Source organism: Oryza glaberrima, chromosome 4 (genome assembly GCF_000147395.1).
Source record: "Oryza glaberrima chromosome 4, OglaRS2, whole genome shotgun sequence".
Taxonomy (NCBI): Eukaryota; Viridiplantae; Streptophyta; class Magnoliopsida; order Poales; family Poaceae; genus Oryza; species Oryza glaberrima.
In genome coordinates, this window is record NC_068329.1 from 24,115,923 (window position 1) to 24,133,613 (window position 17,691).

Consider the following 17,691-nt stretch of genomic DNA (forward strand, 5'->3'; position numbering starts at 1 on the left):
TAATCGAATCTCTTAATCTTGCATCAAACTGACATGATCCGATCCACATGATATATAGGCTAGCCCATCAACATCGAGATTAGAGATGTGATTGCTGTGGGGGTAGTGGAGAATGCAGGAACTGCCGCCGTTTCTCTCGTCGTTGACCGGAGAAATCGTCGTCTCTCTCTGTCACCGGGGCCCGCGGGGTCAGGTTTGTGACGCCCCACTAAAAGTCATCAACCTACTCAAAAGATACAGCTTTCGCCATCCCCTAAATACAAGGTGGGAGTTTTCCCACCAACCACAAAACTCTAAATATCAATGACATGTGGGACCCACGCACTGGTAGGTCCCAGCAAACAGTGAGCCAAAAAGCAACAGGTAACTGGGGCCACCGAAGGCTAACAAGAGTGCTAGTACTAAACGTTCCCTTTGATAACCTCGAATCCTTTCCCTTCTCTACCTTCAACCAAAATCAAATTGAAACGGAAGAAATTGGAATCCCTCTTCTGTACCCTACTCTCTCGCTCCCTTCCGATTTCCTCGAGCGCTAATCTGGCAGCGAATAGCAGCGAATGCTGCGGCCGTAGCGAGATCTGTAGCAACCAGTGCGCCTTCGCCGTCGGCGGCGGCTGCGGGCATGGCGGTCCAGAACGGCGGCGGCGATGGCAGCGGCAGCGGCGCGGCGTCGGTGGTCGTCAACGTGTACGACCTGACGCCCATGAACAATTACCTCTACTGGTTCGGCCTCGGCATATTCCACTCCGGAATCGAAGGTTTGCTTTGAGCTCTCTCTTCGGTGCTACTGTTTTTTCTCTTCCCTTTCTTGGTTGATGCGGTGAATCAGTGATGCAAGTGTCTTACAGATTCGTATATATGCTTCTTCTGAAAATCTGTAGGCTTATTTTGCCAATTTTGGTGATTTTTAAAAGAGAGAAAAAGAAAGTAATTCGATAGAAGAGGAGAGAGCTTTTTGGGCGAGGTTTTGATTGCCTTCCTACGGGTGTGATCCAAACTTGTGGTGGGGTTTAGCAAACCAAGCAAATATAAAAACATGGAATGTTGCTAGGGCAAGAGTTGAGAGTATGCTCAATTCACTCATAAATCATGCAATAATAGGGGAAACGTATGATGAAAAGAATTTAAAGTTCTAACTTCTAAGCAAACTTGGGTTTAGCTCCACCTACCTTACATTTGCACTTATACATTTTAAAAAAAAATCTTCAAGACCCATACATATAGGGCATGCTGCAATAGGTGCGATATACACAAAAAGAAAAGGTAAAATGTCAACATATGCAGTGACACATATCTGGACCCGAAGTATGAGTGTAGTTTGCTTCGATTTGCAAAATTGAAAAGGAAGTAGAATTGAGATTTGTTTGCATTGCTGTTCTGAGTGTGACATTAGTGGTTATGCCCTAGTGCCATGTTAGCGAGAAAAAAGTACTGGTGGAGTTTGGTACGCTAAGTATTAACCATTAAAAGCTGATTGAAAATGATCTGCTCATGCTTCATTGTACAATTCATGGATTCGGGCTTTTAGTTTGTTCATATGCCTAAATTTAAATTGTATATCAGCATTATTTGCTTGCACCTGTACGGCTGTACCTATTTTTCACCTTTTTCTCAGCCTGCTGTTGGTGGCTTCCTGTACCGTGCTAACTGATTCGATGAGCTTAATTTAAGTGCTATTTCGCTGTTAATTCAAATGAACAGTCCATGGCGTGGAGTATGGATTTGGAGCACATGAGTTCCCAACGAGTGGGGTGTTTGAGGTGGAACCAAAGAACTGCCCTGGCTTCGTCTATAGAAGGTCTGTTCGGATGGGCACAACTGGGATGTCCAGGGCAGAGTTCCGCTCGTTCATTGAAAAACTCACTGGGAAGTACAATGGTAATTCATATCACTTGATTTCAAAGAATTGCAACCATTTTACAGATGATGTGAGTAAGAACTTAACTGGAAAACCAATCCCTGGATGGGTGAATCGACTAGCAAGAGTGGGTCAGTATCAGTATTTCACTAGTTTTATGTATTTTTTTTCCTGGCATGCTTGACACCATGGTTACCTGATTTATTTGTGAAAATTCTTAGGTTCCTTTTTCAACTACCTTCTGCCAAAAAGCATCCAAGTTTCTGCAGTTAGACACGTCCCAACACATCCTGCATTTTCTGGTGAGTTTCTTCCTGGCCCTGTATTTTACTTGTGATTTACTTAGTTAGTTAGTTTGTATTGATGTATTATCCTCTGTAGTTGCACTTAGTTGCTAGGTAGTAGGTACTGCTTGTTCTGTAGTAGTTCACATTCTAGATGGCAATTGTTTATACTTTGAAATGTTAAACGGCCATATGCGTGTTTTTTTATATGATAATGAGTGTTATGTTAGGTGTGTGTTTCCAATGATGTGCCCCTACCATATCTTTTACTAAAAAACAACCATAGAACCATTTGGTCATGTGCAAAATCTATCCAAAAAATCTAATATGCTATGTGTTACACTTATTTTCTCCGTTTGACTTAGGTGGCACTTTCTTTTGATCAGAAAGTTAGGTTATTCTTTGATCTTCTTGATATATCAGTTTTAGTTATATGGAGCTAATGTGTGCTTCGTATCAGCTCTGGCAAAAGAGCAATTACTGATAGTGTCTGCTCATTCGCTTCCTTTTTGTGAATATGCAAAATATTTGAATGTAATTGTACTTCTATGTCATTGTGAAAATCTTTGCTTCTACGAAAATGATTACAAACTGTTGGATGGCTGCTCCAGCCAGATGCCAAATCTTTGCTTCTTCAGCAATATCCATGGCCACCTCTCTCTAGGTTCCTCTGTTTCAAAGCCGAGGCGACAGCATGAAGAATTCTTGCTTCTACGAATTGTGTTGCTTTAGCTCACTTTCTTGAGTAACTGGCCTCTTTAGGTAGTTCCAGATTTGCAAGGAATGACATGATTTCTTGATACCTTCACTTTGTTCTGTTTTCTAGCTGTTATTCGCATTAGTGACATTCAGCTATTTAATCTTTCCCTCTTCAAATGCACTCGCAGATGATGATATGGATTCAAGATCTTGTTCTATTAGTGGGGACAGTGATGTGGATGAGCTGGACCAACACCTGCTGTCAGCAACAACCATCGAGCTTCATTCTATAGAACACCAAAGCTAGCCAAAAATGATATCTGACATCGGCAAACTTTTGTGTTCCGTGGCAGCGACAGTTGAAGACTTCAATTCCTGTATCTAGCATCGAAGCGCTTCTCTCGTGCTCCACTACTGCAATGTGCAAAGTCCTGGCAAATGTTGCCACCTTTCCTGGCAGTGTTGCTAGCAGAGACGGAACTGACACTGAGCCGTCGATCCTGAATCCATATAGCGCATGCTAATATGGAAATCATACCTGCGATATAGGGCAATGCTGAGGCGGCCACAGCATATGTTGTAACACAAACAAGTGCCGTATAGCCTTAAGACAGTGATCTAAGTTAGTAACATCACACGAAATTGATTCTTTGTGTTATATTTTTTTTGGAATTGGCAATTATATTGTGTCCAGTTATATAATTATAAAGTGTTTCTACTCTACAGTATCCACGTTTTACAACATTTTCAGGTCATCAAGGAGAGCTTGGGCTGCTCGGCAACTTCCTCTTGCGTGTAGCTTGAACTGGACGCAGAAGACGATGATTTCCAACTCACCGCATGATTGTCAGGACCCGAAATGAATTCCAACAGAAATGGAGTAGATACGATGGATTTGGGGAAGAATTTGTGGTCGCCGCAAGCCGCAAGGCTCAGTTTTCTTACCCATTTCACAGGCCAGGATGACTTACAACCTGATTAGTGTTAATCACTCGATATCAGCTTAAGGACCGCTAATCCCCGCCAAAACTCAACACGACAACGCTTAAACTTAAACAGTGTTTACTAGGGCTCCTGGGCCGTTCTATCTTCCTTACTTCAGCGCTGTCGCAATCTCAGCCTTCGAGTGCAGTCGGCAATCTGGGACTCGTGTCGCCGTGTTCAGCCGGAAGAAACAGAAGCCTGAAAACTCTAAAGAAACATAACTTTTGAACTCCAAACTAAAGCCTGAAAACTCTGAAGAAACATAACCCTGAAGTCCTGAACTCCAAGCACTGAACTTTCTAAAACTAAGGCTGTGTTTAATTCAGCGCAAAGTTTAGATTTTGGTTGAAATTGAAGATGATGTGACTGAAAAGTTGTGTGTGTATGACAGGTTGATGTGATGGAAAATGACTGAAGTTTGGATCCAAACTTTGGATCTAAACACAGGCTGTTTTAGAACACAGGCTGTTTGGATCTAAACTCTGAAAACTCTGGACTCCAATCTGAAGCCTGAAAACTCTGAATAAACAGAACCCTAAACTCCAAACACTGAACTTTCTGAAACTGAGCCCTGGAAACTCTGAAGAAACAGAACTCTGAACTCCCAACCGAAGCCTGAAAATTCTGAAGAAACATAACTCTGAACTTGAGGTCCTGACAATGATGGGTTATTCGTCCGTTACAATGAGACGCGGATCTCAGACTGGCAACCTAAAATAAAACAGATTGGGATTCGGTGACATTCCCACATGTCAGTGACTCAATGTCACCGAGAATGTCACGGGGGAATGTCACTAAATCTGCGTCCAAATAAAACTCGCTATACCCAGTTCGCATATGCATGCATTTATGACAGATTTTGATTCATAAGGATTCGGTGATGGTAGCACCATTTGTTTCAAAGGAATTGATCTTAGGGAAATACAAAGGAATATTTCCTTTCCTGTAGATTCTAGTGGGAAACAAAGGAAAATTTCCATCCACTCCAACATTTCCTTGAGTTGGATTTCTGTGTTTTTCAATCCTTTGTTCTATACATACATTCATATCCTATTTCTATGATTTTCCTATTCCTATATTTTTACAATCTTGTGCTCTGAACGAGCCCTTAGCCTATATCCGCATCCATATAGGGTTTACATTTGCGTGTAGAAAGTGCCACATAACCTATCATATATATTACTTACAAAAGATCTGTATTTATGATCCCCTATGGGAATGCATTTGAGAAAAATCGGTCCTGTCGATTCTTAACAATCTTATTTTTCTGCCCACAAAGAAATAAAAGAAAGCCATTGCAATTGCTAGAAATACAAAGGCTACTAAAGGCACGAAAATAGAGGGTAAATTAAAATCCATCATAGAATAGGTGTCTCCATTCAAATTTACTCACTGAACCACATCAGCTGCACCAAGCTCTACTCTTAAAAGGCTAAGACTGTTGACAACTGAAGGAGCCTGCCTTATGCTTATATAAACTGCCCGCAAGTCAGTGTTGGTCATATATGTAGAACACCTGATCATTCATTGTGTGTTCTACCTGCAGTAATTTCAGCTTGGGACTTTACATTATGCTGCTCTTTATCTATGAAGGGCCTACTTTCCAATAGTGATAGGTTGATATAAACTTTTTCCTCCAACAATTTCCCATTATTCCAACGGATGTTCTTGATTACTATTGTGTGCTCAGACTCATGATTATGTTCCTGTAATATCTCATTGTTCTGTATATTCTGTATTATCTCACTTGGCATTTCAAAAAGATCCATGGTTTCAAGATTTACCAGGTTCCTGATGTCTTGGGGTAGTTTATTTAGCTGAGCACATCGGCCAAGCATCAACACATGTAGATCTACAAGACTCCCCTTCTGAAACTCCAGGTGAGAAAGGTTAGGCAAGTCGTGCAAACTTAGTTTCTTAAGGGCTGGAAAATAACCATTTGCAAAGGTCAAACTCTTCCCACTGTATGCATTGACAAGGCTAAGATGCAACAACCGGGGAAGCGATGAGAGCAATCCAAGTGAATCTTCCATGAGGTTAGATGAATGCAATCGCAACTGCATGAGGTTATTAAGGGAGCCAAACCAAGAAGGTAACTTACCTCTTACTAACATCCCCGCTAAGGCAAGTTTTTGTAGCTTTATTGGTGGAGGATAGAATGGTTCCAGGTCTAATTTTACATTAGCATCCTGACTGATAATTCCCAAGCGCAGTAGGCAGGTCATTTTGGAGATGGACGAGGGCAAATGAATAAGATTGCTCTCATGCACACCACATAGCTCTAGGCTCCTCATGTGCTTTAAGCTTCCTAAGGATCTAACCATCTTCTCATCAGCTTCAATGTATTTAAGAGTCTGCAGGCAGGTCAGATTTTTCAGCCCATCAGGAAGCGCAATTGCCGTACCAGGGCCTGGATAGGTGAAATCTGCAGATCGGCGTCTATACAAAACCAAGTGGCGCAGGTTCTTGAGCTTTGTTATGCTTTGTGGTAATCTCTGTACCATGGACCACTTAGCATCTAAAGTTTGTAAGTTATGTAATTGTCCCAACTCCTCTGGAAGCTCACCGATGAGAGTGGAACGGATGCCAAGATACCGCAAATTAAGAAGACTGGCCACCGCACTAGGCAGTTTAGCTATTGGAGTGAACCATAAGTTCAACACAGTCAATAACCTAAAGCTAGAGAAGAGTGAGGCGTCCAAATCTGCCTTAAATGCATGGAAGGAGCGAAGCGAGTTCATTTTGGGAGCTGACAAACGATCACTTCTGCATCGGTCAAATACAAGATGACGGGCTTTTTTGCTTGACTTCAATGTTACAGTGCATTTAGAGAACACAAAGAATCTTTCCTTTGTTGATCTGTGCACTATCATTTCCCTGATCAGGTCATGAATGCAACAGCGCTTTGCACGTCCAAACTCATTCTGGACAGCAGCCTGCAACAGGGAACGTTGCACTAACTGGTTAAGGTAATCATCCGCAACCTCCTCCATTGTGCCCTGTCCCTTTTCCTTGATTAAACCTTCTGCAATCCATGCTCTGATTAGAATCTTCCTCTTTATCATAAAATCCTCAGGGTATATACTGCAATACAGAAAACATTTCTTCAAGTGGTAAGGCAGATCATCGAAGCTCAGATTCAGTATGCTTGACACCTGCCCAATTCCATGATCACTGCTTTCATACCACACAAGGCTGTCATATACACTTTTCCAGGCAAACTCTGTTCTATCCTTCAAAACAAGCAGATTACCAACAGAAACAATTGCCAATGGCAGGCCACAGCATCTGTCCAGAATCTTTGAAGCCCAATGCCTCAGATAATATGGGCATTCTCGGTCTGCATCTTCCCTGAACGTGGTGTTGCAAAACAAAGACCATGCTTCCTGCTCAGAAAGTGGCTCCAGTCTGATGATCCTATTCGATGATGCCAGAGAAGCAATGTCCTGACTGCGTGTAGTGATGATTATCCGGCTCTTGGTTCCATCGTCAACAAAAGCATGACGGATCTCATACCACGCATGGGCATCCCAGACATCATCCAGCAAAAGCAAGTACCTCTTCTTGGCGAGATGCCCACGCAAAGCCTCAACCAGCGAGCGGTAGTCCATATTGTCCACGTCCCACGGCACGCAGCCGCGGTTATCCCGATGAAATTCCTTGGCAATTCTTCTAAGGAGGTCGTCTGTTGTGAAGCTCTTGGAGACAGCCACCCACGCAGCGCAATCAAAGTGGCAGGTTGCAGCGACTTTCTTGTACACGTTTGTGACAAGAGTTGTCTTGCCAACGCCGCCCATGCCGCAGACTGCGATCAGCAGCTGCCGGGGGTCAGTATCCCCAGTCAGCCATTTCATCAGTAACCTTTCGTGCATCGCAAAACCAACGATCTCACCCTCCTCTACGAAGTGCGACGCCTCTGCTATCTTCCGACCGATCATCGCCGCAGACAAGCCACCAGCGCCACCCGAGCTCGAGGCGGAGACCTCCGCCGGCCGGATTCCTAGCTGCTCCTTCGCGGCCGAGAGCTCGCGGAGCCTCTCCCGCGCCCTCCACAGGCGCCTGGAGAGCGCGAACCAGACGCCCAAGTTAGCGCCATGGCGGAAGAAGCCGTGGCCGGAGAGGAAGGCGTACTCGTCCGCGGCGTCCTCCAGGTCGAAGGCGACGTCGCGCACCTGGTCAACCCAGGCGTCGGCGAGCGGGTCGCTGCCGTGGAGGGAGTCGACGAAGCGGAGGAAGGCGCGGAGGAGCTCCAGGTCTCGCGCCGCCGCTTCGATGCCCGAGCGAACCCCGGCGAGAGAGGAGAGCCTGACGGCCGCGGGTCCGGACAGCGCGGCGGCGACCTTCGCCGAGAGTGTCACGGCGATCATCTCCGCCATGGCTTCTGTTGCCTGTGCGAAAGCGAAACTGGAGCTTTGACTAGTTGGGCAGCTTCTGGTTTCTCTCTGGTATACGGAAGCGAACCGTCAGCGCAGTCTGCACAGAAACCGTCAGCGCAGTCTGTTCACAAAAAGTCCAACGAGTTAACCGTTTTGGAGCTTGTTTTAAAACCAACATATATAATACTTTATAGTTAGCTACAATTTTCTTTTTCTCTCTTTATCTCTCTCTTTATTTCTTGCATAAGAGCTAACCCCTTTGATTTTTTTCTACCTCTCTTCTCCACACAAGCTTATAATAGACTTATAACTTACTATTATATTTGCTCTTAGCTCGCTCGTTTGACATGGCTGGATGGGTGCGAAAGGGAGGGGAATAAGCTGGACGCGCCAGCAACAAAAAAAAAATCGAGCATCCGATTTTTTTCACTGAATGAATAGATAAAAAATATTTCAATCTTTTAATAAGCTAAAACACAACCAAATCATCTCATGAAATATTTTGCTACAATGTATAAAACAACGATTTTAAAAAAAAAGAGCTTTGTTTTACCCTACATAAAAACAATGTTTCAGCAAATAACGAAAGAATATTTCAATTCTTAAAAGAAAATGAAACACGGTCAGATTACTAGGTGAAATAATTTGGTACAACGTATGCATCAAACGATTTAAAGCCATTGCAACACTTAAAACTCATGTACATCAACAAACCACGTGTCCATCAAGATAAAAATATTAAACAATATAAAAAATCCACTACAACATTTGATCCATACGTAGGGAAACATCACGAGTATACTAGCTGAAACATTTAATGATGGAAAAAAATGAAACGGATCCCCCTTAATAAGACGTTTTCCGTTCCGTTATGTCGGGACGGTTCTTGCAACGCGCGTGCTTGGTGGGGTGCGCGAGGCGTGGGTGGTGCGGGGCGCCTTTTTTTTCTCCCCATCGGGTGCCCTATGGGGAGGATTTCTGAAATAAGTTAGACTCTCTTAATTAATGGTCAAATCTGATTCATATCACCGAATCACAATACTAGATATTTCGATCTTCTAACTATTAAAACCAGAGTAATTTGACTCCCTTAACGGTTTTGTAAGTCGGTTTAGCTAACGTGACGTATACGTGGCGATGTTGACCCATTCTTTGTCCCATGTGGTATTTTGAATGACAAATGTGTCCCATATATATTTTTAGTTCTAATGCTATATAAGTGTCACACGGGATGAAGGCAGCTTCAACACTGCCACATAGACGCCATATCAGCAAAACCGTCCTCTAAAGCCGTCAAGGGAGTCAAATCGCACAGGATTTTAATAGTTGGGGGTTCGAGATATCCCGGTATCGTGGTTCCGGTATATGAATTAAATTCGGTCACTAGTTAAGGGACTGTAGACCCCCGATTTTGGAAATCGGAAATCTTCTGTGTTTATCCGTACCAATCCCTGGATCGGTAGTTGGTACATACATACATAGTTGGATCACAACATATCACGAATGAATTCAGGCTAAAAGAGTTAAATACTTACATTAGGGCCAGGTAGGCCAACAACTATCAGAGAACAACAGCGGAAGACAAAATATTATAAGGGTCTGGTTAACATGCCACAGACAGTCGACTGGGGAACGAGACCTAGAACAAGACCGCACTCCGATCATCTTGTTGGATACGCAAGCGTACCGACAAGGGCTTCTCTTCAACACTCTCCTAAAAGATATATAAATAGCAAGGGTGAGTACCAACCGTACTCAGCAAGCCACCACAGCAACAATGCATATGATATAGGGTATTTCAAGGGAGGGCTCCAGGTTCTTTTGCGTAAAGCAAATTTTGCAAATCTTTTCACAAGCCTAAGATCTAGCATAGACTGATCAAATTTTAGTACCAATGTCCAATTAAACAACGACGGTTCTGTCCACCATCCATTGTGATCCCAAGGATAACTTCCCGCCATTGAGTCGTCATGGTTGTCTGAGGACGTCCACCTTCCCTCCTCTCAGCAAGTGGCTCCATCAGCATAAAAATCATCATGCAATATCCCATCCCGCACAAGTTAAGAAATTAGAGTCTAGCCAAGTATAATACACGTCCCGGTGCTCCATAACCGCGAGCACGGCTATTCGAATATGTCACGCCCAGAAATTCCCGAATAGAATTCCAAGCAGAATGTGCATTAAAATCCCCGTCCAGGACCGGCCGGGGTACACAAACGACAATGTTGACATTCAGATCCACGTCTTACAAACATCATAAAAGTCTTACATAAATGCAGCGGAAAAACGAAAGATAACAGGAGCTAAGCGTTGACTTGAACTGCAGCGGGAACACCACTCCACAGGCATCCTCGACGGCACGGACGAAGCCTACTCCTCAGAGAAACTACCATCTGACACATACTCGTACTCTGGGGTTGGGGAAAATAGAGCAAGACTGAGTACTACCCACTGTACTCAGCAAGTCATACCGGAATAGGGGTATGATGCAGGGAATTATCAAAGGAGAGCTAGAGTGGTTCATTTGCATAAAGCGAGCATTTATAAACAGAAGTTGGAAGAATTAAACAGTTGTAATAATTAATCAATATTAGTCATCCACTGTCCAACGCTATACCACGTTGCAACAGGCCCAACCATCCACCTATACTATCCAATTTCATTAGACTAAACTAGGGTGAGACTAATCACGGTGAATCTGGTTGACCGCCCATAACTACGGGCACGGCTATTCGAATAGTTTTACTCTGATCAGAGGTGTACAACTGTACCCACAAGACACAGCCCCACAACACGTTTCCGTGCGCCGACATGCCATCACGACATACCGGAAAGAGGCCGTGACAGGACCCTTCGCATAACCCCCTCTAACCAAGCACACCACACCTCAGGTTTCACCCCCACTCCTCGCAAGGCAGCGGGCAGTCCCCTCTCGTGCCTAGGTGAATCCGGAAGCGACAGAGGCCGTCGCAGGGCCCGCCCCGCTCCATCACGCCCACCCTTGCCTGGATGTGTCAGCTAGAGGAAAGCTACACTACAAGCCTAGCCGTTGCCCACGCTGGCTTGTGGTAAGTACGATAAGTTCTTCCAGGGCATCCCGCGAACCGGTCCTTAACTGCCATGGGTGCGACCAGCAAAACCATGCACCCACAGCCCATCATGTGATTCATTTTAATTAACCAACACCAAAGCAGTGGCACTAATCCAACAATACCATTAGAACCAACAGTCTAAACATTAATAGGATTTTCCCCATTGTGTACTAGTTGAACTAAGCATGGCTAAGCAATTCCTAGTCCAAAGTCTATTCATGTTATAACCCAAGCTAACAAAGGAACATGGTACAACAATAGTATGGCTATGACAATAGGTAAACATCCCATAGTAACATTATAAAACAATGCAATATTTGAAGAAAAACAATAGAGCATTTGCAATATAGGATCAACATGTTCAAGTGACAAGTATAACTTGCCTTGCTCTGCCGCTGGAGGAACCTCGGCGACTATTTCGAAGTACACCGAAGCGTCGGAAGAACTGGAATCTAAGCGACATACAAAGCAAACAATACAAACAGGCTATAATACTACTGAAACAGAGAACAAAACCATTTTTAATGGATTCTACACATTTTTCTTGATTTACTGAGACTTGAATGGGCTTAAACGGAGCACAGATGAATTAGTTATGAATTTTAGAAGATTCACTGTGTTTATTACTATAACAAAAATCCTTAAATCATTTATTGCGCAATAAATACCAGGGCTGACGTCATCAAAGGGGGGGGGGTGGCGCCGACAGGCGGGGCCCGCATGTCAGCGGCTCAAGGGGAGAGAGGGGCGCCGGCAAGTGGGGCCCCCGGGTCAGCGGCCCAAGGCTGCCGGTCCACCATGGACCGGGACCACGCGGGTGGTCCACCGCCGGTCCATGGGACCGACGGCCCATGGGACCGACGGCCCAGATCGCCCCGGGGCCGATCGGACGGGCGGCGGTGACCCGGCTCAGCTCGGCTCAAGGCCGGCCGACCGGCCACGGCGATGGCGACGGCGCGCGCGCGCGCACGCGTTGCCGACGACGGCAACCGGCGGCGGCGCGAAGGCGGTGGCTAGGAAGGAGAGGGAGGGGAATAGAGGTGAGAGGACGCCTCACCAAGGGTGGCCGGCGCGGAGGAAGACGATGGCGAACGGCGACGGCGACCATGGGCAAACGGCGGCGACGGGCGGACGAGGTCCGGAATGCCCTAAGGGAGGAAAAGATAGAGGTTAGAGGGAGGGAGGTGAACCACGGCGGCCGGCATCCATGGCCGAAGGCGGCGGTAGGGGTAGAGCTCACCGGAGCGCGAGGGGATGCGGGTTTCGGCGACGAATCTCGACGGAGGAAGGGCGGACGGGGTGGATCTCGGCCACACGAACCCGACGGCGGCGACGGCGCGGCGCGGCGGCGAGTCTAGCGGTGGCTAGCGGCGGCCGGAGTAGCGGGAGCGGCGGCGGCGGGTGGTTGCACGGCGCGGGAGCGATGGGGAGCACAAGGGAGTTCGGCGAAATGGGGAAAAAGAGAAAGGGGCGACGGCGGAGCTTAAATAGCGGAGGGGAATCCGGACGTGGCTGGTAGGGGCGGGATTCCGCCGGCCAACGCGGGGAGTGGGGGAGGAGAGAGAGGCGGGATTCGATTCGAAAATCGAATCCTGGCCATCTCGGGCGCGGGTGCGGGCGGGAGAGAGAGGGGAGTGGGCGCGGGAGGTGCGGCGCTTGCGCGGGCGTGGCCGACGTGGCCCGGAGGAGGCGGAGGCGTGGGCGCGGCGGTGGTTGCGGGCGCGGCGGCGCGGTGCGAGGTGGGAGACGGGTCCGACAGGTGGGCCCCATCTGTCGGCGTCCCGGGTGAGAGGAGGCGGGCGGCCGGCCCGCGCGGCCTAGCTGGGCCTTGGCCTTCGGCCGGCCCAGCGGGAGGGGAGGAAGGAAGGAGAATAGGCCGGCGGCCCATTCAAAGAAAAAGAGAAAGGAAAAGAAAGGAAAAAGAAAAAGAATTTTCCCAGGGATTTAAATATTGCTTATGCTCAATTTTAATTGGTTAAAATTATTTCAAGAGCTCTGAAAATTCCACTAAAAATCTTGTTAGCGAATTTCGACATGTAGAACTCAAGAAAAAAAATTCCACATACCAATTCCGATTATTATTTGCATTAATTTATTAAGGTTTACTTTTGCTTTACACAGGTATTTTCTTGAGACCATTTATAACTTCAATTTAGGCTTGGGAAAGAACTTCAGGGTGTGACAAACAGATTTGGTTTACTCACACTACAGTGGATGTACACTTTACCCGCACTTCGCGACTGCCCAACACATGAGCCTCGTCTCAACACATGAGACGCGTCACGGCAAAGCTTTTCGATAACCTCGCATTGGCAGTACCCGCTCCATGAACTTGAGTCCTCATGCACTCTAGGTGTACACGGTTTCTAGCAGTGAGAGGAGTTCTGGCGCACCCGGGAAAGGAAGACTCACACATGCATTAGGTTATAATTATGTTTAGATTCTCACATGGCAGTCCTACCAATGGCGACACCACTGTAGACACCCGCCTCGCGGTCCTACCAATGGCTGCCCCACCGTAGAGCCTCTGCCTCACACATCAAGAAACCACTATGCATGGATACTGCCTCCGCTCAGCTATCTACTCCGCTAAGTCTATACCCATACGAGAAGTGCGGTTGTACGGGGGTCGTTTCATGCTTAACTTCATGGCTCGGTCCTTAATTGACCGGGGACGGTACTAGCCTTTTCCAGATACCACCCAAATCCTCCGTCCGCCCCAGTCGAAAGCAATTGTTTAATTTTATTTCTCCTTTCACAAATCATGTCATCAACATCATGGCAATGTGGCGCTCATGTCTCCACATGCCGCATCTCAATTACCTTCCCAAAGGTAATTGCCCAAGCATATAGCATTTGATAAATATGAGTATGCATGATTCTAGAATAGCATTTCTAAGCAATTGTCATAATTGACTAGGGACTCATACGTAAACATGGTTACGAAGGCATAAGGGGTAAACAATAATCAAGGCATGGCATAATCACAAGTAGGATGTTCATCATTGCATGCAATTTTATTTGTAAACAAAATAATTTCACAATTGGGATCAACATGTTCAAGGAATAGTGATGACTTGCCTGCTCAAGATAGTCCTTATTCTTTGATGTAATCTTGATCAACCTTCACCTCCTGGAAGTTGCAGACGTTGCCTCACGACTAACCGATATACAAGGTCTATAATACGCGAGAAAAACCAACATTCAAACAACAATCAAATATGCACAACAAAATGTACTATTCGTGTTTACTAATGGATTCCAATCATGCTAAGGGCTAAGTTTCTTAATCTTTCTATTGTCATCGTGGTCTATTTAGGAGTTAGCCAACACATTTATGGGATACATATATATTTGGCTAATCGGTGGTTTAGTCTATCAAATGACTATGGAAGGATTATGGCTACATATGCATTTATCTAAATAAAGTGGTCATATACTAGAGGTTCTGTTGTCGGATGGATTTAGGATCAATCAAATAATTACAGTGAATCATTTGTATTATTATTTAATTGATGGAGGCTTTACTTTAATTATGAACATATTTTACTTGTCACAATAAATTATAAAAGGTTAATAATTATCTATGCTTTGTATGTTAGAGTTGTTTAGGTTAATCATATTATGGTTACAGATTATCCCATCACATAATTTTACAATGATTAATCCTAATCTATAATTGGACTTGGGTTATATAAGGTCAAGGTCTATAATTGGTATTTATCCACCATACATGTTTGTCATATATCCTCTTTAATTTTAATATATGCAATCAAGCGATTTAATACTATAACGTATAGCTATAATAGACTGTACAGTATATGTGAGTGTTCAAGAACAACTAAGGGCTTGGCTGTTCACTGTACAGGATGGTTCCGTTGGCTATTCACTGGAGGTTGACCGAACTATATATATACTACAAGCTACACAGTATATGTGATCTAAGTGGGTTGATAAATGATTTTACTGTTAGAGTAATTATTGGATGCTAACCAACTCAACCTTATTTAGGTGGTTCTATCATAGCCACTCTGCTCCTATTCCTCATAAACAAGTTAAAAGTTAAAGGTTAATGTAAGGCTAAACTTCATGTAAATAATTTATAAGTCATGGACATAATTATATATGGACATCTATTAGTTAATGGCACTAATACTTCCTATGCTCCTATTAATTTAAAACATTAATTATAATTAATTTATGTGGTTGCTACAGTAACAAAACATGTTAAAGACCAATATTATTACATCTACTCTACTGTACAATATCAATTTTATATATTAGCACATTTTTAAGTTCACCATCACCTACCCATTTGATATTAATTATTTAATAATTATAAAAATGTTTTATTAAATAGTGAATTATATACCATTGGAAAGCTTATGAATTTAGATGAATTTAGGTTCAAGTTTCACTCAAATCCGAGTTAAAATGAATAAGTTATGCTAGTGTAAAGATTCAAATTTGAATAATTGAGAAACAGTACTGTTCCTAATTCATTTATTTTTACTCCATAATTTACATAGACTGACCTGTGGGACCGGCCTGCCATGGACACAACATATATAAGTGAATTTCCATAGATGTTAATCATAGGGACCCCACATGTAAGGGACTTAACTAATAAAGATCAAGGGGAGGATTACTATTTACTAATCACGTGGGGCCCACTCTAACCTCTCTCCTCCATTCTCTTTTCTCTCTCTGTCTTCTCTGTTTTCTCCTCTCTCTCTCTTGGCTCGGCTAGAACCGACGGGCGGCGCGGCGCGACGACAAGCGGTGGGGGAGGGGGAGGCTCACCTGACCGGCAGCGGGGTCGACGGAGACGCGGCGGCGGGATCGACGGCGGAGCACGGCGCGGCGACGAGGCGCAGCACGGCGCGGCGACGAGGCGCAGCACGGCGGCGGGGCGCGTCGGCTCAGCGGCGGCGGCGGCGGCTTCCAAAGAGGCGGCGACGCCGGGGATGGGAAAGAGAGGGGAAAGGGAGGGGAGGTGGTGAGGGTAGTGTGGGAAGCAATGGGCAGCCGGGGAGGGGTTTATATAGGCGCGGGGAGGGGTGGTCGGCCTGAGGGCGATGGGGCGGCGCCGCGCGTGGAGAGCGAGGCGATGGTGACGAGCGGCGACGCGACGGGCGGGATGGCGACAGGCGAGCGGCGCGCGGCGGCAGCGACGGGCGTGCGACAGCTCGGGGCACGAGGCTAACGGCGACGGCTCGCAGCGCGTGGCGATGGCGACGCGACGGGCGACGCGACGGCGGCGTGACAGGTGCGCGGCGGGGCAGGGGCGCGGGGCCGACGGGACAGGTGCGCGACGACGGGACGACGACAACGCGCGGTGCGGGAGCGGCGACGGATAGCGACGACGACGGCGGCGCGGGGCGCGAGGCGGCGCGACTGCGTGCGGTGGCAGCGGCGGAGTGAGGCAACAGCGACGGTGACAGCCCGCGGCGGCGCGGGACGCGAGGACGGCTAGGCGCGATGTGGCAGAGGAGGGGAAAGGGCTAGGGGACCACATCGAACACCTAGGCCATAATGAACAGTGACTTTTTCCTATTTATCCACTTTTGGGGCCTATTTCCTATTAAAACTTGTCCCATAAATTCTAGATTTCACACAAATGGAGTTTACCCAATATATGTTTTAATTTAGATGAAAGTTGACCAAAATTTAATATTACCCATATTTTATTCTTATATATATTTTTCTATTGCATTATTTAAATGGGGTCTAATTCTAAAATTAACCTAGATAATTTTGGAGGCTTTGAGGGTTCTAAAACTAATTAAAATATCCTAATGTGGCCATTATTATTACAATAGCACATTGAATGAACTTATTTGTATAACAATGCATTTTATGTGGGTCTATTCATTCTATAAATATAAATTGAGACTCAGTACAACATTAATCCAATTGTTTAATTAAACACTCACATATTCTTATTTATATGACCATTATTTTATATGAGTGATTTTCATGTCATGAGGAACTCGGCGAAATGTTCTAAGTATCGATCTATATATTCTGGTGAATTACTTATTTATAAACACGATCATTATAGTGGTGATCATTATTTCATGTGTTCTTATATTTCATGTGAGATTGGATTCAAATGAATTAGATTTAATCTTACTAATTCTTTAGCTAATTGTGACATCAAGCTATCAATCATGGTTCGAATATTTAATATCTGATTTGTAATTTATAATAGAAATTAATATTTGACTTTACTATCTTGTGCATAAATATTTGTAGGGTTAACAATAATATATTCTCGTAAATTATATCTATTGCTTAAATGTCGATCTTTTCTTTACTTTCTTTATGATTATTTACGGTTTGGCAAGCAATAGCAATCATAACAACTAGTATGATGCAAAAGTTTTAAAAAGTTC

The 17,691-nt window shown here is 45.1% G+C and overlaps 2 protein-coding genes across 2 annotated transcripts; one reads left to right on the forward strand and one right to left on the reverse strand.

Moving 5' to 3' along the window:
* The first annotated feature begins 427 nt into the window (after positions 1-427).
* LOC127771092 (deSI-like protein At4g17486) lies at positions 428-3,566 on the forward strand. The gene is made up of 4 exons (XM_052296916.1): positions 428-758; positions 1,702-1,989; positions 2,080-2,160; positions 3,030-3,566. The coding sequence occupies exons 1-4, from the start codon at positions 623-625 to the stop codon at positions 3,146-3,148; spliced, it is 624 nt and encodes a 207-aa protein (XP_052152876.1). The 5' UTR covers positions 428-622; the 3' UTR covers positions 3,149-3,566.
* A 1,945-nt stretch (positions 3,567-5,511) lies between these two features.
* On the reverse strand, positions 5,512-8,291 carry LOC127771091 (disease resistance protein RPM1-like). Its single transcript, XM_052296915.1, has 2 exons — positions 5,927-8,291; positions 5,512-5,693 (listed from the first exon to the last, which is right to left on the reverse strand). The coding sequence occupies exons 1-2, from the start codon at positions 8,199-8,201 to the stop codon at positions 5,635-5,637; spliced, it is 2,334 nt and encodes a 777-aa protein (XP_052152875.1). The 5' UTR covers positions 8,202-8,291; the 3' UTR covers positions 5,512-5,634.
* Positions 8,292-17,691: the final 9,400 nt, after the last annotated feature.